General features: G+C 41.9%; 1 protein-coding gene and 1 long non-coding RNA gene across 2 annotated transcripts; one reads left to right on the top strand and one right to left on the bottom strand.

The window, feature by feature from the left end:
* Positions 1-4,330: 4,330 nt before the first annotated feature.
* Positions 4,331-24,702, top strand: LOC141100457 (CD209 antigen-like protein C). The gene is made up of 8 exons (XM_073588964.1): positions 4,331-4,628; positions 4,722-4,799; positions 7,852-7,956; positions 8,709-8,750; positions 9,405-9,482; positions 9,839-9,990; positions 12,225-12,337; positions 24,405-24,702. The coding sequence occupies exons 1-8, from the start codon at positions 4,472-4,474 to the stop codon at positions 24,535-24,537; spliced, it is 858 nt and encodes a 285-aa protein (XP_073445065.1). The 5' UTR covers positions 4,331-4,471; the 3' UTR covers positions 24,538-24,702.
* On the bottom strand, positions 20,073-22,953 carry LOC141100456 (uncharacterized). Its single transcript, XR_012234698.1, has 3 exons — positions 20,690-22,953; positions 20,517-20,609; positions 20,073-20,434 (listed from the first exon to the last, which is right to left on the bottom strand). It is a non-coding gene; the product is annotated as an uncharacterized lncRNA (long non-coding RNA).
* Positions 24,703-25,158: the final 456 nt, after the last annotated feature.

Below are 25,158 nucleotides of genomic sequence, written 5' to 3' on the forward strand. Positions count from 1 at the left end.
CTCTAACAATTTCCGGGTATAAAGGAATTGCCTCATGCACAGTCAGTTTTGATGAATGGTTGAATTTTTCTATTTCTTTGAGAGCAAGTGAAACATTTTGCTGAAATATGGTCAATCTGCTTGCTATAGGAGATGGAGTGAAATCTTTTTCCTTGCGGCAACGCTTTGCCTGCTCCATATCATCCAAATACTTGTCAAAGTCAAATTCCTCATCTGATGAGGATGAAGATATGGCAGCAGTAGCACTGGCAGGACCCAAGTCCTCTTGCGCCTGGCAGTCCTCCTGTAGGCCACTCATCCTAACTGCTAACTCAGTCAGAGCTTCTTTTCCTTTAGTAAGCTGTTGATCATCAAGCAGTATACAATGACTTGGGTACACATAAACAGCTGCCAGAAAAAAATTATTTTCCAATAGCTGTGTCTCTCTCCGTTTCATTGAAGCAGAAATGCCATCTGCGATTAAACTTCCTCTTTGGGACAGGCAAAATAGCAAGTTCTTCCACTCCCTTATGAAAATACCAGGAGTTAAATCCTCAGCTTGTAATTTTTTAGTCACAGTAAATGGGTGATTAAGCAATTCCTTCAATTCAGCCACCTGTGTCCATTGACCTTCATTTAGGGTTACCTGAGGGTCCGCCATATCTGTAAGAAACAGTTTTAGTTCAAGCAATCGCTCAATCAGTAAATAAGTGCTGCCCCACCGAGTGGTGTGATCGACAATTGCCCCTTTCCCAGCACGTCTCTTCAAGATGGAATCAATTTTAGGGGTTCTGGCAGCAATAGCCAATTTCCTCACTTTTCCAATCAGATTTCCAGCATGTCCCTCTTGCAGACTATCTCTTATTGCCAGCTGCAGCATGTGCACAACACAGCGCATGTGATGAATATGTGCTTCAACAAGATCTATTTCTACAGTATAATTTTTCTGTTCTTCTGTTGTAATATCTGTTTGTTCCTCAGTTACATGAACAGCACTGTGGCCTTCCATCTCAAACACACTGAATCCTAAATTTTCTTCTAGCTGTTGTTCATTACTCTCATTCATCAGTGTAATTGTACTTATCATGTTTGAAGCATTGTCCATTACAATAGCAAGAACCTGTTCTTTTTTGAGTTCGTAATCTTGCAGAACTTTTTCCACTAAGGCCTGGAGAAACTGGCTGCTGTGATGAGCTTTAGTATCTTTTACTGCCAGTGTCTTGGTAACAATTTCTTTGCTGTCACAAACATATCGAGCATTGATGGCAAAATAGTTCACTCTGTGACGTGTAGGCATCCATTTTAAGAAACATGAAGCGTCTTTTGAGAATCTTTTTAAGATCTTCCTTTTGTTTAAGGGCTTCTTCAATCACTAATTTTCTAATACTTTCTCTTTCCAGAGAAACACCAAGTTTGCAGGCCATATCTCCATTAAGAGCTGTAAACGCTGGTAATGCAAATAATGATGATAGTCCACCATCCTTCACGACAAGCTGTATGAGCTGTCTTTTAAAGATATCTGCTGTCATTGTTACAGTAACTTCGTCACTTACAAAATATCTTGCTAATGATGTTTCAGATGCTCTTTCCTCCTCTTTTGCCTGGCAGGAAGTACTGGGCGCGAGTTTCTTGGTGCTGCTGTTATCTTTCTCAGTCACAGCTCTGAAAACTTCTGGGTGGAAGCATTGTAAATGTCTTTTTAGATTGGAAGCTCTTGTAGGAGCATTTTTATCACTGACTGAGTATGCACTGATTTTGGCATCACAGCATTTATTTTCCTCTGGGTCACTGGTCATACATTGACAGACAAAATATTTTTCATCTTGAGTCACTGTGAAATGCTCAACTACAGCTGACTTCATGGGGAGCTTCTTAAACATTTTGTAATCATATAAATTCACTCTCAAAATAATAATTATGTCCTATACATTATTTTATTTTATATTATAATTCCAGCAAGAACAGGGAACCATGTACAGTGGGGAAAATAATAATTTGATACACTGACAATTTTGCAAGTTTTTCCACCTACAAAGAATGGAGAGGTCTGCAATTGTACACTTCACCTGTGAGAGACAGACTAAAAAAAATCCAGAAAATCACATTGTATGATTTAAATAATATGCATTTTATTGCATGAAATATGTATTTGATGCAATAGAAAAACAGAACTTAATATTTGGTACAGAAACCTTTGTTTGCAATTACAGAGGTGAGACATTTCCTGTAGATTCTGTTTCTCTCAGTTGAAGTGTACCTATGATTAAAAATTTCAGACCTCTCAATTCTTTGTAGGTGGGAACCGACAGTGTATCAAATACATACTTTCCCCACTGTATAATTTTAGATAGAAATAAAACAAACTTTGCATAAATCAATAGTACAGATGACAAATATAAAGCTTGTAAAATATGTTATTAGATAGCTTTACCTTGAATTTCCAATCTCAGGCTTTTCTTAGGGTACAGCTCACTAAATGCTTCACAGTCTATGAAGAGGGGAGGAGGGAGGGAGCAAGTTTGTTGTGTATCATACTCCAGGAACAAAGAAAATGATAAGAGCTAATAACTTGATGTTTTGGCTTCTATATCTATACAAGTCCTCATATAAGTCCTCATCAATCCTGTTGCTGTATTTTCTCTGTATATTGTATGCATATTGTATAAAAGCTAGCTTCCCAAAAGTACATGAGCTCAAAGAAAAAACAAACAAGCATCAAGCATACAGAGAGAACATACAGTATACTGGACTATTGATTTATGCACTGTTCATTGAAAGTTTAAGTATGCTTTAAGAAGTAATTACCTTAATCTTGTTATCCTGTTCACTCTAGCAATTCTTCTGAGATGAGTGCAGGCCTTCCTTCTTTCTGAGTGTGTTTACTTTGTACCCTTGCCTGTAGAGGAGGAGCTTCACTGGTTCTGGAGTGCAGCACTGACTTATTTCAGCTAAGACAAAGCCTATATCCGCAGGCTACATTCACACCATAGGCATAGCCAGGATCAAACCTAGGGGGGCCAGAACTTCACACTGTTCTGCAGAACCTCATACTGCATACCTCAGCTGCTGTAAAACCTCATACTGGACACCCCTACACTTGAAAATAAAGCCGCACCTTAGGAAGATTTGGTGATGAACGCAGTCTATTTATTCCAACTATCAATTGATGCTGATGTGTTACTGAAGACGAGCAATGCCTGTCCTGGGCGTCCTTTTGGGCAGCTATGAGGTGTACCAGACTGGTGCTTAAAAAAAAGGAGTGTTAGTCTGTGTGCTACCCGGATTTCATTCTTTTTGGTACAGATAAGATATGGATAAATGGATAGATAGATGGATAGAGCAGACTTCTAATCTGCTTTTGCTATTGAAAACATTATCTATGTGCTCAAAAACCTTTTAAAAAGCTGATCTGCGCTTGCAGCTCAAAAACGTATCCTCAAAAAATGCAGCAAATATACTGTGTGTGAATGTAGCCTTAGATCAGGAACAGAATAGCCATTTACAGGACATTCAAAGGTTTCCCAAATTCCTATGAAAAAATATTCAGCACATTCTGCATTGAACTACTGTACACAATTTATTATATATTTTAGGAGTCGGAGTCGGTCCATTTTATACCGACTCCACCAAAATGAGCACCGACTCCGACTCCAACTCCACAGCCCTGGTTGAGATAGTGTGGCTGGACCACAGAATTAGCACAAAAGATTTTTATGCTGAAATGTGGACTGGTGGCTGGACCACAGAATTCGCACAAAGGATTTCTATGCTGGAAAGGCAATTTGACACAGGATCCTATCTATCTGAACTAGCTGAGAATAAGCCAACCAGCTAACTAAAAAAAAAATGAATAACAGTCCGTGATTCCTTTGACTCTCCTCACCCCCTCCCCTAACATTTCCCCCCAACCCCCCGCTCATCATACAGCACCACTATCCTAGTCAAAGTCCTAACAAAAGCATTAGTGGAAACTCAATAATTTACCGAACTTTGGCCGAATTTTGCCAATTTTGAGGAAAATGCTCGGGAATTCGAATGTGCAACGTTCTTGATGAATTTGAGTTCGCTCAGTCAGAATAATGAGCCCTGGTTAGAGCCTACATTGCCACCCTGAACATATTCTGCCCTTGCCATCAATTCCGATATTGACGGCCTATCACTTGTAGGCATAAAGCTTATTAGGTGAGAAGTTATATGGATAGCATGGCGGAACAAATGGAAAGGGGGAAATAATCCAAAAAAAACCCCCCTTTGGAGTTGCTTAAAAAGGGCAGAGTAGAAACACCATGCATTCTTTTTCTATCATAAACCTTCTAATACTTGTTAATTTCTTAAATGCCCTTTGAATTTTACAAAAAGAATCATACAAAATCAAAATTAAAAGTGAAAGACGAATCAGAACCAAACCAAAACACAGGGTGTTATTTTTTATTATTATTTATTTATATTAGTACCATAATTATACTTAATGAAAGATTAATTTAGGTGTGGAATGAATGATCCCTTGTTAATGAAAATCCCCTTCTCTGCTGGCACTGTTCTTTTCCTCGTCTGGAGTATATATATAGGTGCATATTACACATCAGGGTTACTGGTAGTAGATAAGAAAAGAGCAGAAAAGAGAATGGACGGGAAAAGTAATGACATTGGTAAGATGGAAACAGTGAGATTTGTCCTGGTGGGACGGTAAGAATACACGGTGTTGGTACGAAGAACCTAAATTTCTATAATCTATTCCACAGGGTATTCGGAAAAGGATAATGGAGTCATTACTGATGATGTGTTTCGGACAGTAGAAAACAACACTATGAAGGGCAAATGTAAAGTATAATTCTGTCTTTCTATTAATCTATTATTTATATCTAGAGATGAGCGAATTTGTTCGGATTTTGTCCCCAAATCTGATTTTGACATATTTGAGCCATATTCGAACAATATTCGTGCCGAATGTATGTCTTATGATCGGTTCTGAACATATTTGGTAATTTCTACTCCCATTGACTCTAATGACGTTCGGCTGTATTAGACGAATATTGCAAAAACAATATTCTATTCCGATCGTATTCGCTCATCTCTATTTATATCTATCACATTTGGGTAAATTGGAGAATTGGGCTGAAAAATGGCAAATGAGGTTTAACACAGATAAGTGTAAGGTTATGCACATGGGAAGGAGAAACAGATGCTACAATTACTTACTAAATGGGAAACTGCTGGGGAAATCAGACATGGAAAAAGACTTAGGCATCTTAGTCAATAAGAAGATAAAGTGGAGTACCCAGTGTCAGGCAGCTGCCACCAAAGCAAATAGGGTCATGGGATGCATTAGAAGAGGTCTGGGGACACGAGATGAAAACATAATTCTCCCTCTGTACAAATCACTCGTCAGACCACACTTGGAGTAGTGTGTGCAATTTTGGACGCCGGTGCTCAAGAAAGACATTACTGAACTTGAAAGGGTTCAAAGGCGGGCTACTAAAATGATAAATGGAGTTGGTTCACTACAATACCCAGAAAGGTTATCAAAATTAGGTCTATTTACTCTAGAAAAGTGAAGACTTAGGGGAGACCTAATATATACAGTGGGGAAAAAAAGTATTTAGTCAGTCAGCAATAGTGCAAGTTCCACCACTTAAAAAGATGAGAGGCGTCTGTAATTTACATCATAGGTAGACCTCAACTATGGGAGACAAACTGAGAAAAAAAAATCCAGAAAATCACATTGTCTGTTTTTTTTCATTTTATTTGCATATTATGGTGGAAAATAAGTATTTGGTCAGAAACAAAATTTCATCTCAATACTTTCTGATGTATCCTTTGTTGGCAATGACAGAGGTCAAACGTTTTCTGTAAGTCTTCACAAGGTTGCCACACACTGTTGTTGGTATGTTGGCCCATTCCTCCATGCAGATCTCCTCTAGAGCAGTGATGTTTTTGGCTTTTCGCTTGGCAACACGGACTTTCAACTCCCTCCAAAGGTTTTCTATAGGGTTGAGATCTGGAGACTGGCTAGGCCACTCCAGGACCTTGAAATGCTTCTTACGAAGCCACTCCTTCGTTGCCCTGGCGGTGTGCTTTGGATCATTGTCATGTTGAAAGACCCAGCCACGTTTCATCTTCAATGCCCTTGCTGATGGAAAGAGGTTTGCACTCAAAATCTCACGATACATGGCCCCATTCATTCTTTCATGTACCTGGATCAGTCGTCCTGGCCCCTTTGCAGAGAAACAGCCCCAAAGCATGATGTTTCCACCACCATGCTTTACAGTAGGTATGGTGTTTGATGGATGCAACTCAGTATTCTTTTTCCTCCAAACACGACAAGTTGTGTTTCTACCAAACAGTTCCAGTTTGGTTTCATCAGACCATAGGACATTCTCCCAAAACTCCTCTGGATCATCCAAATGCTCTCTAGCAAACTTCAGACGGGCCCGGACATGTACAGGCTTAAGCAGTGGGACACGTCTGGCACTGCAGGATCTGAGTCCATGGTGGCATAGTGTGTTACTTATGGTAGGCCTTGTTACATTGGTCCCAGCTCTGTGCAGTTCATTCACTAGGTCCCCCGCGTGGTTCTGGGATTTTTGCTCACCGTTCTTGTGATCATTCTGACCCCACGGGGTGGGATTTTGCGTGGAGCACCAGATCGAGGGAGATTATCAGTGGTCTTGTATGTCTTCCATTTTCTAATTATTGCTCCCACAGTTGATTTCTTCACTCCAAGCTGGTTGGCTATTGCAGATTCAGTCTTCCCAGCCTGGTGCAGGGCTACAATTTTGTTTCTGGTGTCCTGTGACAGCTCTTTGGTCTTCACCATAGTGGAGTTTGGAGTCAGACTGTTTGAGGGTGTGCACAGGTGTCTTTTTATACTGATAACAAGTTTAAACAGGTGCCATTACTACAGGTAATGAGTGGAGGAAAGAGGAGACTCTTAAAGAAGAAGTTACAGGTCTGTGAGAGCCAGAAATCTTGATTGCTTGTTTCTGACCAAATACTTATTTTCCACCATAATATGCAAATAAAATGAAAAAAAAACAGACAATGTGATTTTCTGGATTTTTTTTTCTCAGTTTGTCTCCCATAGTTGAGGTCTACCTATGATGTAAATTACAGACGCCTCTCATCTTTTTAAGTGGTGGAACTTGCACTATTGCTGACTGACTAAATACTTTTTTTCCCCACTGTATGTACAAGTATATCAGAGGGCAATACAGAGATCTCTCCAATGAACTGTTTGTACCGAGGACTGTGACAAGAACAAGGGGGCATTCTCTTCGTTTGGAGGAAAGACAATTTCTGCACCAGCATAGAAGAGGGTTCTTCACAGTAAGAGCAGTGAGGCTCTGGAATTCTCTTCCTGAGGAAGTGGTGATGGCCACCTCACTGATTGAATTTAAGAAAGGAATGGATGCTTTTCTTGTGAGTAACAGTATAGAAGGTTACGAATAACAGAATATTATAGGTAGATGGTTGACCCAGCTTAGGGGAAGGAGTTTTTTTCCCTATGGAGAAAATTGGCTTCTACTCTGTGAGTTTTTTGCCTTCCCCAGGATCAACAATGCAGAACAGCTGCACTAAAAATAGGCTGAACTAGATGGACATAAGGTCTTCCTTCAGCCTTCAAAACTATGTTACTATTTTACATATCTATCTATTATCTATCAATCTATCTATCTGAAGCACCACCATTATTTACCGATCATGTCATACTTGCAATGTAGTATTCGATGGGATCTTGTAAGCCTCGTTAGTTAAGCATGGTTTCTTGAAACCTATATCGCCCTCATTACTGCCTCTATGTGTGGTCTATGGAAGGAGGTTTTATAGATGTAAATAATGAAGCTTATTATTATATAATTTTTTATGATCTAGTTGAATCCTGTTTTGGGAGGAAGAGGTCTTTACTATTCAGAATTGCTCTCCTTGCCTTAATCTTGCTGATCGTGATATTCTTGATAATCTTCGTATGTGCATTCAGTAAGTATAATACAAATGTTTCAACAAGTGAGAATGGTACTGTGGAAAGAAAGAGAGAGACTTTATTTAAAACCAATGGGACTTTCAGTGAAGTCCAAGTATAGTGCTAGGCTATGCCTCTTAGGCTAATAGACTTGGCTGGGAGCAGCATCCTATATGCACAACTGCTACTCTCTTGTCAGAGGATGTGGACCATCTGCGCTCATGATTATGGGGGCCCTGTGGTAGTAGTACCCCTATGGGTCAGACACTCTTCACCTATCCTGTGCATAGGTTCTAGGTGTTCACCACGGAAGACCCCTCTTGGGACAGCTCTATAGCTAATGGAGGAGGTAGCTATATATTGAAACTGTAAGTGAAAATTTTACTTCAAATCACTGTGAATATACATAAAATTACTCAGTGATGAATTTTAGAAATATAGCTTATTAAATCAATTAAAGAGATTTCTCCTGTTGATGTTAAGCTAGCCGTAGGCATAAATTGTTGCCAGGCAAAATGGGCTTTGCTCAATGGACAAGTTATTTCTTTAGAGGCTTGGGAATAGGTTCCGTATCTGACATCATCTAGTTGATGAGATCTGAAATCCAACCTCTATGATCACTGATTAGTCCTATTGGAGATGTCGGAGGTCCCTGGAGACTTGGAATGGTATCTGCTACTGTCAAAGGCCATCTTATCACTCAAGAACAGTTTTTTTCCATCCGGTTGTGAATAAAGATCTTGATCAACTCTTTGTTCTGTTTCTGCAGATTCATCTATCGTTGGTCAACTGAAGACAATAAATGAGCAAGGTAACGCCACCAATGTCCTGCAAATCAGTATATACCCTTGATACTGCTTTACTCTATTGTCTGACCACTTTCCAGAATAATTGTATGCTACATGGATTCATAGGTTGAAAAAAAGACCTAGGTCCATTAAGTTCAATATTTCTCCATCAATTATACAATCTTTGTCACTAAATCATCTATATTCCACAATGCCATTTTTTAAAAGCTGCTACAGTGTCAGCCATCACTACCTCTTATGGTCGGCATTCCACAGTCTGACTGCTCTAACTGTAAAGAACCCTTTCCTATTTAGCTGCTGGAATCGCCTTTCCTCCACCCATAATGAGTGCCCCCTGATCCTTAGTATGGTCTTTGGTTGGAATAAGTCGTGTGCCATTCCTTTGTACTCACCACACATATATATTTATAGATATACATGAGAGCTCCTCTGACGTGTCTCTTTTCTAAGCAAAACAAGCCCAACTTTTCCAACCTCCCCTCATAAGAGAGGCCTTCCATCCCTTTTAATAATCTAGTTGCCGCCTTTGAACTGACTCTAACTTCTGAATATCCTTTTTAAAATGTGGAGCCCAAAACTGGATCCCACACTGAAATCACAGTATTTGGATGTATATCATTATAGATTGAATTGAAATGTGGCATTAATCCCTACAGTTTCCGAATCCCAGAAGCATGGTGTGGAGGAGATGGACAACTTGAAGACAAAAGTGACAGAACTAATTGATTCGATGGGTAAGCAATTATCTAACAGGTTATCTTGGGTGTCAGCAGAGATGTCAACATGCCTCTCTGTCTTGGCAGAGAATTTAGATGATTAGCTAAGGCAGTACGTTGAAATACTTGCCTTGAGTGAAGGAACGCCTAGCTACTAATCAAGTACTATTCACATCATATGGACCATGCCAAATTGGGGCCCATGTTCTGGATCTGGAGGAGGACAGAAATCCTATAGCCAGTATGTCATTTTTATTTCAGTTCAGTGCCCCTTTCCATTATCAGTGTCTCTATGGTAGGTACACCATTGTTCACCTCTAGTGACCACAATCTGGATGCTGCTTCTTCTGTCTCATTTACTCTAATTTACATAGGTAAAATGTGCACATTGTGCCCCGTTGGCTGGCATACCATCGGCTCTTCATGTTATCATCTCTCTGCGCAAAAGAGAAACTGGGATGAAGCCCAAGGTGAATGCTACAAAGTTAACTCTTTTCTAGCCATGATAAAGGACAGGAATGAATCGGTGAGTGATGTATACAAGAAGCAGACATGTTACCTTATTTTCATATACTGTGTTCTTTGGGATACTCAGTATATAATGAGGTCATACTAGAAATTCAGTCTTCTTTTCATTAAAAAAAAAAATCACCATTCTTATGAACAGGCTGTATGGGATGTTTCAGTCCAGACCCAACCAGCTATTATCATAAATGTTCTGACTGTTCAGTGGCGAAGCATAGAGTGCCATAGGAGTTATTTGTTCAGGATGCAAAATTTTTGGGGATTGCAATATTTCACCCCAATCCACGACCCTATTGTCAAAAGAGCCAAGATTCCACTGCACTAAGCCATGCTACGAGTGCATGCCTGGAGGCTAAAGAATGACAAAGCTCTTCACGTAGTTAATTGAGTTTTGTCACCTTGGTCACTGGCTATGCAGAGATCAGCAGCAGAGATCAGCAGTCCATTACCAACTCATATGCCTCCTGTGCTCTGCATAGGCAGCAACAGTACTGAATCAGGTGAACTGCATATGAATTGCCCAGTGTTCTCCTGCAGCTATCTGCCATTTCTGTTGCCATATTGTGACCACAGCTGTGACTGGATAGACGTTGCTGCTCACTATCACTCTTAGGGTTCATTCAAAAAAACGTATTAGATGAAAAGTTATATAGCATGGCGGAACAAATGGAAAGGGGGAAATAATCCAAAAAAAAAACTTTTGAAGTTGCTTAAAAAAGGGCAGAGTAGAAACACCATGCATTCTTTTTCTATAAGCCTTCTAATACTTGTCAATTTCTTAAATACTCTTTAAATTTTACAAAAAGAACCATACAAAATCAAAATTAATAGTGAAAGATGAATGAGAACCAAACCAAAACACAGGGCGTTATTTTTTTATTATTTCTTTATATTATACCGTAATTATACTTAATGAAAGATTAATTTAGGAATGGAATGAATGATCCCATGTTAATGAAAATCCCCTTCTCTGCTGGCACCATCCTCTTCCTCGTCTGGAGTATATATAGGTGCATATTACACATCAGGGTTACTGGTCGTAGATAACAGAAGATGACTACCAAAAAATTCTGTAACAAGCAGTCAACATAATAAATATAAATCGTAAAAAAAAGGACAAATTTGTTGTCGGCATAATCAGTCTGAAGAAGAGAATCATATTAAAAAATCTTTTTTACCACACAATGTACGCCGTAAAAACAATACCCCCAAAAATGTTAGAGTGTCAGAATTGTGTATTGTTTTTTTTTCACACTTTCAATACACTTGGAATTTTTGTGAGTCAAATGTAAAACTCATCACGCAAAAAACAAGCCCTCATACGTCTATGTGGAGAGGAAAATAACAAAGTTATGGCTTTGGGAACATGGGGAGGATAAAACGAAAATGCAAAAATGGAAACTGGCAGCGTTGTGAAGGAGACCACTTAATGTTTAACTTGCAAAAAAGAAGGTTAAGAGGAGACTTAATAGCTGTCTACAAACATCTGAAGGGATGTTACATTATACAGGGATCGTCCTTATTCTCATTTGCACATGGAAACATGAGAAGCAATGGAATAAAACTGAAAGGGAGAAGATACAGATTAAATATTAGAAGAAAATTTTTGACAGTGAGAGTCAGCAATGAGTGGAACAGGCTGCCACGAGAGAGGGTGAGTTCTCCTTCAATGGAAGTCTGCAAAACAGAGGCTGGACAGACATCTGTTTGAGATGGTTTAGTGAATCCTGCACTGCATTGAGCAGGGGGTTGGACATGATGACCATGGATCTCTTCTAACTCTAACATTCTAGGATTCTATGAGTCTGTGCATCTTACTCCAGTACAAAGAGGGTGCAACCACAAGAAATGTTTGTCCAGTCAAAGGCTGGTGTACATTTCTGGAGAAATTTAATTCTAGTGAATTTGTCAGGGCAGGGTTAGTGACGCTCCGCTCCACCCCAGCTTTGCCCACTTTTAAAAAAGTACACTAACTGGACTAGCACAAAAATTCCAAAAGTCACAAAATAGTTGCACAATTATTTTGCAAAATATTAAGCAATTTTACACCAATATCCTGCTTGCTTGATGATTCAGGCCTTATTGTTTTTAACTTTACACACGAGATCTGTAATTAATAACAAGACATAAGAATAGTTTTGTTATTCTTTTTAATAATCAAATTAGCTATAAAAGTAAGAATTCAATGGACATCAGTTCCTAAATGAAATTCAGTTTAATGATGTTTGGTTGTAGGATTCTTTGAACACATGGTTAGGAAGAAACATTAGATACTGGATAGGACTGAGACGAGACGCAAAGGATATTCACATCTGGAAATGGGCAGATGGATCAGAAGTGACCTTTACGTAAGTACAGTTATGCTATCGATCTATATCTATCATATTATAACTACCGTATTTTCCAGCGTATAAGACTACTGGGCATATAAGATGACCCCCAACTTTTCCAGCTAAAATATAAAATTTTCTGAAAAGTCGGGGGTCTTCTTATACGCCGAGTGTTGTCTTATAGGGCGGGTGCGGATCCATCACCGATCACCGCATATAGTGGGGGGGAGTGGTCCCGATGACGAGGTGAAGGGGCGTCTCACAGGGAAGGTGTACAATAAGTGAAGTATCCCTATTACCTCATTGTGGCAGCGGTGCTCCATGCGGCTCTCTGTGCTGCGGGGGCGGCAGCTCTTTGTGCATCGTGGGGGGCTTCGCCGGCATTATGTCAAAGCCCGGAGGCCACCACAGCTCCATTGCTGCGATGCGTTGGCCTCTGGGAAAATGGCCTCTGGGGGCGGCGCATGCTCAAATTCAGATCTCATCCCGTAAGACAACACAAAAGATACTCACGTTCGCTGAGCAAGCGCAGGCCTCAGAAAAGCAAGGTTACGGTGGTATTTGTATTTTCTTAGTATCCTTTGAGCAGCACCACTTTTAACCTGGCTCTCCTCTCTCATGTCCTTGTTGAAGCGATCCTTCATCAAGCGCCAACAGACTGTTATTCTCTTCACTGTGAAAGGGGAAAAAAAAGGGAAAAATTAATTGTAAAACAATGCACCTACATTTACAGTTTCAATGGCGCGTCACACCACATTGCAATACTTACACATTCCTAGTACGTGGCGTGGCACGTTCCCAATCATGCAACAGCGATCTGGCCACTTCTTCCCAGAGTCGTCGAAACACAACTATTCTGCCTCTTCCTGATGGCTGCGAATCCCAAGCAATCTATCAGCTTCTTAGATAATTGTGTAACTCGTACTCACACCACCAGGCGTCCAAAGATAGTTTTAACTTCACCGGCAATGCAACTGTAGAAAGACCAGGAGAAACTACGCTGTTTTCTTCAAAATCTTGTTTTAGTTTACAATGAAAAGTAGGTAAAAAGGAGCAATCTGTACAGGTGAGTACACATGCGTCTTGAGTAATGGCTGCTGTAGGCTAAACTGAAGAAGAAGGGAGGAGCAACCTAATACAGAGCTCATCTATGGCAGGGACATAGGGACAATCTTCATACAGTCTAATTCTACCTAGCTACAACAGGTAATTTTCTGATTGGAGGAAAAACTCAACACAGAGAATATATATATTACAGCTTGTTCCCATTAGTGGGACACAACACTCCCCATCTGAAATCGTCAGATTTCATAAGTCCTTGTGCGACGCAGGAGTCGACTCTGTCCCTCGATGTCATGAAAACTGAAATGAGAGGAGAGATGACAAAACAATGCAACATGCAGAAATCAAGTCCATACTTGCGGTAAAACATAGTCCTTGAATAAAAAATAAAAAAATTGAAGAATAAGTCCACTAGAAAAACCCATCTTCGGATTGGGGAAGCCGCAACATGCAACTCTTCCACCAACCCAATAGTAAAAGTTCTAATTCACAAGGGTAATTTTAAAGTTCAGTTGGACATTGATAGTCCTGTGTCCTAGCATGGCAGTTGCATGCGAAGGTATGCTCCCCACCATGGCAGAGTCCAGCAACAAAGTTACGTTCCTGTGACTCCTGTTCGAAGGAGCCAGCAAACTGAAGCACTTGGAGAGGTTCATGCAGCTGTAGTCTTCATAGATGTGTTGTAAGAAATGGAAACTTGTCTATTGATGATGGTTGAAAGAATCATTAAAGAACTACGGTGCAGGATTTGGAGTTGCTGTATGGCCTTTAGGGACTTCTTCCCCGTCTCCCACCTTTGCTGTCTCTGAGATGGTAACATAGTGTTCCTGTTGATGCCCTGAGTAGCGAGCTGTCTCAGTGGTGCCCTGCCTTGAATTGCGATGAGTGTTTTGAACCCAAGAGGACTGTGGATGCTGTTTTCAACAGGCGAGGTTCATCATTCGATCGGAAGTTCATCACAGGGTGATGCTTGGGAAATGATCGTGTCTTGTTCGACATCCGGCAGTATGCTGAGGCTGCGTTGCATGGGGCGAACGCTAGCACCATTGGAAAGAGATAGGCTGTTGAGAGAGGGTCTCTCACTTTGAGCACTAAAGTCTAGCACGGCTTTGGCTTGACCAGGCTTGTGATGGAGATAGGCGTCAAAGGTTGGGAACTTAGAAGTTACTTGCTGCGGATCCCTTGGCAACTCAGTCTTTGCTGAATAGAAGACGAGGGAGCTACCCAGTTGTTACAGTAGTCTTGAGCATAGAGCAGACTTGAATTGTCAGAGGGTTGTTGTTGACACTTAGTGTCATTTGACTTGTCCTTCATCTAGTAATGACGTGGGTCTGGCATGGGGTACAAGTCATGGTGATCTGACGTGATAAGCATTTTATAAGTAGTGTTGAGCGATACCTTCCGAAATCGGGAAATATCGGATCGGATTGGATCAGACCGATACCCAAAAAGTATTGGATATCGCCGATTCCGATACCGGAAACCAATGCAAGTCAATGGGACAGAAATATAGAATTAAAATAAACCCTTTCTTTCCTTGTAGGTTAATTCTACATGAAGGAAAACAACTAAGAATAATGTAGAATGTATTGGGGGAGGTGGAGGAGACATTAAAGGCATAGAGGTTTAGCCTAATCAAATGGAATAGCAGGAATTAATTTTTTTTTTAAGACGTTCGGAGTTACAAAGATGTTGACTATGTTAAAGGGGTTGTGTAGCAATAGAGGGAGACGTTCAGAAAAGGCACATGTTGGCGGAGTGTTGGAACGGAGTGCTTCATCTAGCTTGGAGGTTGACTGAGCCCCTGACCCGGAGGACACGGCACGGATGCGGGCACCTGTATGCACAACAGACTGTGAGTAAAGTTTTGGAACTACATGCCCTGGTGTCCTCCACTTATTCCTGCGCCAACACACTCAGCACTGCTACATCTCTGTGCCTGGCACTGCACCATCTACGTCTCTTCACTACCTCTCCATCTACACTGCCCTGGGACTACAGCCCTACCTGTGAAGGGCCACAACATCAAAGCTGCACCACACCATCTGTCCTAGAGGATCTGTCTGCAGCGTCGGCTTAACATCTTCATTGCCGAACACCACAGGTGGCGTCACAAATCATTCACTCATAAACTTTAATCATCATCCACACGTTCAACATTTCCCTTTAACAATGGACGCCCAAGGCCACGGACCAGGTCACAGCTACCGTGACATCTCCTATTGAAACCAAAGGGCCCAGTACCGAGTACCCCACCAGCATTGGCGGGCGATCCAACTTGGCGGAAATACATAACAGAACAGGTTGTCCGGGCTTTTCACACAATCTCAGTGCATATCTAGGCTGCAGAATGCTAACAATAAGTAATATACCTTCTGTGGCTAGTCTGCACGGTTTCCAAGATATCATCTCTTGCTTCTAAGATAAACGTCAAGGGAGGTGTGTTCTGGCATTGAAATGAGAACTGGTCGTTTCCTCCTCCCTCGCTAGTTTCACTTTCTATAGATCACTGTTCAGCGTGTGTCTGGGGGAGGAGCAGCTGGGTGGTCTGCTCGCAGCCAATCACAGCCATGCCATTAGTTTACATGCCTAACAGGATGTGCCCACACTTCTCAGGATTCCTCATTGGCTGAATCAAATCAAACTGGCTCATAGCATTATGAGAACTTCCGATTCCGGTATTTGATATGCAAAAAGTATCGGATACCCGATATTTGCAGTATCGGAATGCTCAACACTATTTATAAGAGGAGATTCTGCCTGGATCCTTTGTCTGGCCACTACAGATGTTGCCGATGATAACCCAGCCTAGCTCAAGGCGCTGGGCGTACGGTTCATTGAGTAGTCCGTGGATTTGTTGACGCATCTTGTGCAGTCGTATAATATCTCTGCCGAGGAGAATACAGATGTCTGCCTTGTCATCCAGTGGTGGCATCTCTTTGGCTATCATTCTGAGATGACGGTGCTGAAGAGCGACTTCTGGTGTTGGGATTTCTTCCCTGTTGAATGGTATTTGGTTACACTCAACAAGTGTGGGTATTGCTATCTCCATGGCGTCCTTCTCAAGAGAAGATACTATGAGGCCACCGGCCCTTCTTCCACAGTTTTTTATAACGCTGCTGCAGGTGCCCAAGATGTAGGGATTGACGTCTCCTTTTAAGTCGAACAAGTCGAAGAGTTCTGACCTGGCCAGTGATTTGTTGCTCTGGTCGTCCAGACTAACGTACACCTTGACTGCCTTCTCTGGATGACCCTTGGGATACACCCTTGCCAGGCAAATCTTCGTGCAGAACTTGTCTCGAAGACCTTCTCCACAGACTTTGGTGCATGAGGAAGTTACCGCAACATGGCTTGATGCTTGGTCTGAACTCTCCCCGCCATGGCTTGTGGTGGGAGAAGATGTAGACACAGAGTCAGGCTGTGATGGATGGAACGCTTGTACATGGTCTTCACTGTCTCACTCTAGACACTTGATGGCGATGACACAGTCTTTAGCAAGATGATTGGTAGAGGTGCAGCATCTGAAGTATACTCCAAACTTCAAGAGCTCCTTTCGTTCTTGATGGGGCTTCTTCCTGAAGCTGATGCACTTCTTTAAGGGATGCGGCAGTTTGTGAATTGGACACTGGCAGTTCGGATTTTCCACCGTCTCACCTTCATTGCCTTTGTCTGGCGCTGATGTCGGTGTAGGCAGAACTTCTATCTTTTTTGCAGACACCTCATCACTGCGGTTACTGTTGTGAGAGCACGAACTCTCATACTTAGGAGATGATGCAGAGCCGCTGGGTTCTTCATAGCAGAAGCTGGGGTCGGTGTTGCACTCTGCAATCTCCTTGAGGAAGTCACAGAAATAGGAAAATGGAGGAAAAGGGACTTGGTATTGTCTTTTGAAGTTTGACCCTCGTATGGTCCACCTTTCTTGCATGTTGTAGGGTAACTTGGCAACTATGGGTTTCACCCCACAAGCAGTGTCCAGGTAGCTGAGGCCAAGTAGGTGCATGTCTGCCTTGGCTAACTGGAGCTCTAAGAGCAGGTCACTGAGCTCTAGGAATTTTTAACTGTCCTTACCGAATATTTTAGGAAAATCCTGTAGTCGCTTGAACAATGCATTCTCTATGGCTTCAGGGCTACCAAAGCTACATTCTAGTCTTTCCCATGCAGCCATGAGACTAGCTGCTGGATTACTGATGTGGAAGGATCTGAGCCTCTTGACCTGCTCTGTGGATTGAGGTCCGAGCCACCTGATTAGCAGATTCCGCTCTTCAGCAGCGGTGATGCCAAGGTCACTAATTGCGGCTTTAAAGGCACATTTCCAACCTCTATAGTTCTCTGGTTGATCATCGAACCTTGTCTTAGTAAGTTCATGGCGAACCATGTACCTTGCAAAGTCAGACATGTCAGTTTTCTTTGACTTTGAGAAGACAAGCGCTGTTCTTATGGTCTGTAGCGACTTTACATAGAAACGTAGGATAGTATGGTGCGGCATAAACATTTAGTGCAGTAACCGGTTTACTGAGAATAGTTTCTGCCATAGATGTGACTGGAGCTATATGGCTTTGCTGGGGTGTAGGATTTGGCTGTGTATTGAAGCATGAAGGAGGTTCAAGTTTGAATGTTTGTGGCACATTGGACTGACCTTGAAAGCTGGGAGCTGCAGGCGGATCGACGTCTTGATGTTTTGGAGAGGGGTCGGTACTGACGGGAATGTTGTTGGTGGTCAGGTGTTCATTGGCTTGGCTCAGCATGTAGTTTCCTGTGTGCTTAAGTGAGTCTTTCGTGTCGAATTCTCATAAATTGAGGCTGCCTCCTCCGCTCCCACCTAGGGCTTGCTGGAAAACCTTTAGCTTTGCCATGGCTGCTGCATGTTCACATTCCTTCTGCAGGGCTTCTATTTCCACCCTCTTGCATGTAAATTCAGCTTCCATCTCTGCTTTCTTGAGTGCAGATTTAGCTTCCATCTCTGCCTTCCTTTTCTGCAAAAATGGCTTGCCCTTTCGTAGATTCCGCTTCGGCACACGCTCTTATGAATTGCTTACTTAGGGTTGAGTACCTAGATGAGCTTAACTTGACTGCTTTGAGCTCCTAGCGGACCTGGATCTGTACGATGCCGCTTCTGACATTTGTGCGATTTTTGCTTCTGCATTGTCCACAATATCATGCACGGTGCAGTCTCGTTTGGCATTGAGCTGTTGGAAGTCCTGGATTTCCTTTAGAGACTCTGGCATATTTAATTTCAGCAGAGTAGAGATGTATTTTTTACGTGTCTTTATAAGACTGGTATGCAGAGTACAATTGTTCAAGGGCTCCCTATGGTGGTAACTCTTGAGAGGCAGGCACAGTTAAAACAGTCACTTGGTTCAGTACTCTTTTCATAGGGAAGTTGTGTGGTGTAGCAATTCACTTTTGGTGGATTCTAGCTTCTCTTTGACCTTCCATGTAGGATTGGTTGATCATTTGGATCTTTCACTGTGAACTGTGAGAAGTTCTGTTTCCTTTTCTTGCTGCTGCAGGACTGTCAGTGAAAGGGTTCTTTTAGTCTGGTGAACATGTATTCCCATAAAAAAGTTTTTAATGATATAATTAAAAAAAACACCTATTCCCGTGAACAATTGATAGAGAAAGACCAAAAATTGAAGACAAAAAGCCCTATAAAAGGCTACAATAAACTATCTATACCCTTCCTTGCCGTGGAGGTTGGCACCCTAATAAAAACGATTGTTTGGCGCCCCCACTCAATGTCGACTGACCCTGTCTCCCCTAGCTCACCCTAATTACAAAGGTGGGAAAACAATGTTCAATAGATTAGAAATGAAGGAAGGGAAAACAAGACCTTCACCAACACCTTTGTAATTAGGGTGAGCTAGGGGAGACAGGGTCAGTCGACGTTGAGTGGGGCGCCAAACAATCGTATTTATTAGGGTGCCAACCTCCACGGCAAGGAAGGGTATAGATAGTTTATTGTAGCCTTTTATAGGGCTTTTTGTCTTCAATTTTTGGTCTTTCTATATCAATTGTTCACGGGAATAGGTGTTTTTTAATTATATCATTAAAAACTTTTTTATGGGAATACATGTTCACTAAACTATGTTATATTCCTTTGTACATATAATTGGTTCGTTATTCTTTAAGTCTGGGACATAGTGGCAGGAGCGCAAGGGTGGGGGCTGTTCTGCTCCTGGTTGTCAAGGAGACCAATACAAAGTTGCAACTAGATGAGCTGAAAGGCACAGAGAAAGTGATACAAGTCTATGTAAACTGCAGGTTCTCAATAGCTTATAGATGATCCTTTCTCTGGATTTCTCTGGATTACAGGCTGTAAACTGTTCTTAGTAACAGGTAAATCTTTGGCTGTGCAATTTTTTGAGGTGAGGAACACAGAAAATGTCTGCAACCCATGTAAGCTGCTGTTGTTGTTGTGGCTTTAAGTTAGCCTTATAAACAATCCTCTTCTTGGATTACAGCTGTATACTGTTCCTGGTCACGGCTATTCCTTTTTACTATTATGCCTCTTCCTGATGGCTGCGAATCCCAAGCATTCTAACTATCAGCTTCTTAGATAATTGTGTAACTCTTACTCACACCACCAGGCGTCCGCAGATAGTTTAACTCCACCGGCAATGCAACTGTAGAAATACCAGGAGAACGATGCTATTTTCTTCAAAATTTTGTATTAGTTTACAATGAACAGTAGCTAAAAAGGAGTAATCTGTACAGGGGAGTACACATGAGTCTTGAGTAATGGCTGCTGTAGGCTAAACTGAAGAAGAAGGGAGGAGCAACCTAATACAGGGCTCAACTACGGGAGGGACATCGGGCCAATCTTCACACAGTCTAATTCTACCTAGCAACAACAGGGAATTTGCTGATTGGAGGAAAAACTCAACACAGAGAATATATACTGTATATTACAGGTTGTTCCCATTCGTGGGACACAACAACAACAGCGTCAGAGTGCTGGCAATCACGGGTATCCCACAACGGTGCTCACTCCTGCATAAGGTTAATGAGTTGATCATTGTCAATGTCCTGTTTGGCTTCTTCCCATTGTGGAACCTATAGATCAAATAAAACAAAGACAATTTTAAGTAAAACTGAAAAAAAATTCAAATACAAGTCTGATGAAAAGAATACTTACATCCCGTAATTTCTCCTGAGACACATGAGCCCGACGACCCTGAGAAGAATCATTTCCACTCGACTGCTCCTGCTCTTCATCACTGCCAGGTACCTGTAAAGAAATTACATGATTTAACACAGGTATAGTATTGCCAGTCACGACATACCAATCAGTATAGCAAGTGTGATTACATAAACTTTATCAGTTCCACCCTGGGACGAAGTCAGTTCTTCACTTGAGGACATGGTTGAAGCGCAGGCAACAGTCAAGTGAAACACTACAGAAAGAAAAAGGATAACAAAAATTAAACTTGTTAAGAGCCATACAGAATGTAGCAAAAAAAAAAAAAAGCAATGGACACCAATACATTACAGGCAGTAGTCCAAAAGCACAGCAGTCAGCACAGGACAGGGACAGACGGCAGCACCAGGAGACAACCAGTCTAAAAGGAACAGCAAAATAAATTAAGATAGACAGACATTTTCAAAGCTTCTATACTTACACAGACAGTGTGGTCCTCACCAGGATGGCAGCACCAGGACAGACGCCAGCACCAGGAGAGACAGCAGACCCAGGACAGACAGCAGCACCAGGGGATAGATAGATATATATATATATTACCTGTCTATCCATGTTTAATACCTATCATCATTTATTTCTATCTTACATCAATTAAAGAGGACCTGTTACTTGCTCAAAAAATAAGTTAAATACTTTGTAAAAATATGTGAGCTCCCCTAATTCTGCCTGTCTTTTCCATTTTACGCTGCATCGCTCCATATCAAAGATATTCATATATGTTGCTTGTGGATTGCAATATGTGAAATCTCTGTTTGCAGATTAACTGTGTGTTTCTTCAGAGTCTTCTCTGGGGGACATGGACTTTAACTCCTCCCTCTATGATGCTCAGTGGCTAATCTAGAAGACTAGCAGTCTCAGACACTGTGTAGTTGTGATTGGCAGAGTCTGAGAGGGAGGGGTGAAAGTGAAAGCCCCTAGAGAAGACTCTGAAGAAATGGGTCACCCTCCCAGGGCTGTGGGGGTACTCGGTACCAGGCCGGTCTCTCAGATGGGAATGTCACAGCAGCGGTGACCCGGTGAGTGGCCCTGGGCGCCCATGTAAAAGGGGGTTGAGTTGGGAATAAAGTTTATAAGTGATTCGTGACGCCACCTGTGGTGTTCGGCAAGGGAGGTGCTAAGCCGACGCTGCATGCAGATCCTCAGGGACTGATGGTGTGGTGCAGCCAAGATGTTGTAGCCCTCCACAGGCAGGGTTGGAGTCCCAGGGCAGTGTAGTAAATGAAGAGGCAGGGAATAGGCGCAGACAGTGTAGTGGATGGCACCGAGATGTAGCCGTGCTGAATGTGTTGGTGCAGGAATAAGTGGAGGACACCAGGGCATGTAGTTCCAAAGCTTTACTCACAGTCTGTTATGCAAACAGGTGCCCACTTCCGTACCGTGTCCTCCGGGTCAGGGACTAGGTCAACCTCCAGGCCCGATGAAGCACTCCTTTCCAACACTCCGCCAACATGTAGCTTCTCTGAACGTCTCCTCTTATAGCGCCTAAGAATGAAGTACTCTCAGTACTGAGTTACACTGGAGTGCCTCCTGTCAGATGTTCCTATGAACTCTACTTGTACGGCAGACAGCTGTAGCCTGCTTTGGGGACTCCTTGCTACTAAGTCCCGGCTCACTATTATGTTGCTGTTGTGCCCCTAAGTCTTGTGTGGGAATAAAGTGGTCACTACTTCTATTCCTCCGGTGTCTGCTGCAGGACCATTAGTATCCGTACAACCTCGGGGACCGGGCCCCGGCCTTGCGCTTAGAACTTCTAGGAAGGGTTCTCCTCTAACCCAGGTCCTCTGTTCTCTTGTCTCCTCACGTTCCGATCTAATCTTTCCTTCTTATGGAGAATTAGGCTTTCGGTCTTTGTCGCTCTCTCACTCTTCCTTTCCTGTGCCAGCAGACCCAGGTCACTGGGATCTGCTGCAGCACTTCCAACCATCCATCCCTCTCTCTAGGGATCCACTCAGCCGCGCTCGCTGGCTGATTCCTCACTCTATGACTCAGACTACTCAAAGACGCTAAAACTTCCCTCTCTTGTAATATATATACTAACTCCACCCACCTCCCAGCACGTTTTGTGTTCCAAGCAGGGAGCCACCAATAGTTGCTTTGCTATACTCCAAGCAGGGAGCCGCCGAAGGTGCTTTGCTACACTACTTTGTGGTGTGGGGGTGCAGGTGTTGGAGCGTGGTCAGGAGTCTCCACCTTACCTGGATGGTGGGGTACCACACCTCAGGAGGAGATGCAGTACCTCTGTGGCGACTGAAGCCTCAGGGGCGCCACAGAAACACCTAGCAGCACTACAAGCAGAGATTTCACATGCTGTGCTACAAAAGCAACACATGTAAATATCTCTGCAATGGAGTGATACAGCACAAAATGAATTCAAAGCAGCAGGATTAGGGGAAATCTAGGATTTTTACAAGATACTTAATTCATTTTTGTTAGCATTGTGAGTTCCTCTTTAATATTTTAATATCTATTTTATTTCACATCTCTCTTTATATCTATATTGCTCTCTCATATCTAATTTTTAATGTATCACCCATCACTCAAATCTATCTAATTATGTATTTATACATGTCTGTTTTAGGTTGTAGTTCAAATCCATGATTTACAAAGCCTTACAAAAATAAACTGAGAAGATTTACTAAAACTGCTACTTTTATTTTGCCATGTGGTTCCAGGGATATGGCCTTTTTTATTTAGTGTACTCAATAGGCTACTTCTTATGGTCTTTATGAAGGGAGCTTTGCTCAAAAGATTCTCTGAGGGCATGCCTTTAGGCTCCTCTGCATAATTACATGGTGATCAACTTGCCCGAGTGTTCATTTGTTTTCAAAGGGGAGAATGACTAGAACTGCAATTTTCTTGAAAAAGTGGGCGCAAATCTGAGTGGTCTAAGATGTAGTCCATCACGCCTGACAAATTCATGATAATTTGTGCCAGAAAAGTGGCATAAATTTTTTTAAAAATGTACTCCAGTCCCCAGCTGATCACACTCTAGACGATCTCTGATCAGATTAGGTTGGGAATTACATTATTTAACTCCCACCTAATCTGATCAGAGTTCGTCTAGAGTGTGATCAGAATGTGCGCCAATTCTCTGTCATAACAAAATCGGAGAACACCATAAAAAAAAGATGGAGGAAAAAACCTCTCATCTAGGTCTTATTGCTGGCCTAATGCTCTGCAGCACTTTTGCGTTGTGCCGATCTGGACAAAAAGGGAACCCCTTTACTCTATAAGCAGGTCTATGGCGCTGTCACTATTGACAGCAGCATCAGAGGAGTTAAATGCCCACAATCGGCGCTAGCACCGATCGTGGGCATTACTACAGGGTCTCGAACAGCAGTTTATGGAAATGCGCTTCTCACAGGGCCGTATATGTACGATTCCTGTCGCCATGAAAATGCCATCTAATCTGCAGCCATCATGTTATATAGACCAAGAGGAGCTGAGTAGATTGATATATAGTGTTGTGAGAAAAGATTCTGCATAGCTTGTATAACTGCTCTTTGTGGTATTTTCAGTCCAGTGGGCGGTCCTTTCTGTGACTGACAGCTGCCTCTGCATGCACATTTATACAAGGAAAGCTGGCAGTCACTGGTAGGACCGCCCACTGGACCGAAAATCCCAGAAAGACCAGAGGTATAAATAATTAAAACACGGGTTATGCTGAATTTTTTCTCACACAACTATACTGTATATCTATATACTCATCTCCCCTGCTCTATAGCATAGTACCTGCAAACTGAACGGCATTTTTATGATGACAGGTTTCCTTTAAACATTGAAAATTTTTATTTGTAGTGATTTGTGTCTTCCATTTTTTTGTAGAAACTGGGGAGTGAATGAGCCCAACTATTTAGATTCCGGAGAGCATTGCGGAGAAAACCTGAAGGGAGCCTGGAATGATATGAACTGTGTAACTGCGCTGAATTATGTGTGTGAAAAAAATCGTTCCTGCTGACATTTATTCCATGATTAATGCACAAATACCAAATGTTTCTCTAGTTACTATAATTATATGATCGTTATGCTCATCATGTTACTTTCTATATCATGGCAGAACTGCTTAAAAGTTATGCATCATCTCTATTATTTTTGAATAATTAAAACCAGATATCTAAAAATATTCCTCCGTCTGATCTGTTTTAATTACTGATTGTAGATTTTATTCAAAAAAAATTTATGTAAATAATTATAGTGGTGGTAATCGTGCAAGGTCTACAGTATATGTCAGAAAACCCTCAAATAAAACTCCACTTTAAAAACCGCACCCATCACAGTATTCAAAACCGCATTCCGGAAGGTTATGCTAACCCTATAGATGCTTCACAGAAAGTGAAGGAAAATAATGAACAAATTACGTGTTTTTCACAAAAATGCTGCTTTAGCGTCAAATTTTTTACTTTCACAAGGATAACAGGAAAAAATGGACCACTCGATTTCTTTAAAACCCATATGTAGTGGGAAACTACAGTTTGGGTACATAAGAGGTTTCGGAAAAGAAGGAGCACTATTTGACTTTTCAAACGCAGATTTGGTAGGAATTGACTGCAGATCCCAAAATGCTAAAGCTGAAGAAACT

This window comes from Dendrobates tinctorius, unplaced genomic scaffold (assembly GCF_039654945.1).
Source record: "Dendrobates tinctorius isolate UK_male_01 unplaced genomic scaffold, ASM3965494v1 ptg000104l, whole genome shotgun sequence".
Classification (NCBI taxonomy): domain Eukaryota; kingdom Metazoa; phylum Chordata; class Amphibia; order Anura; family Dendrobatidae; genus Dendrobates; species Dendrobates tinctorius.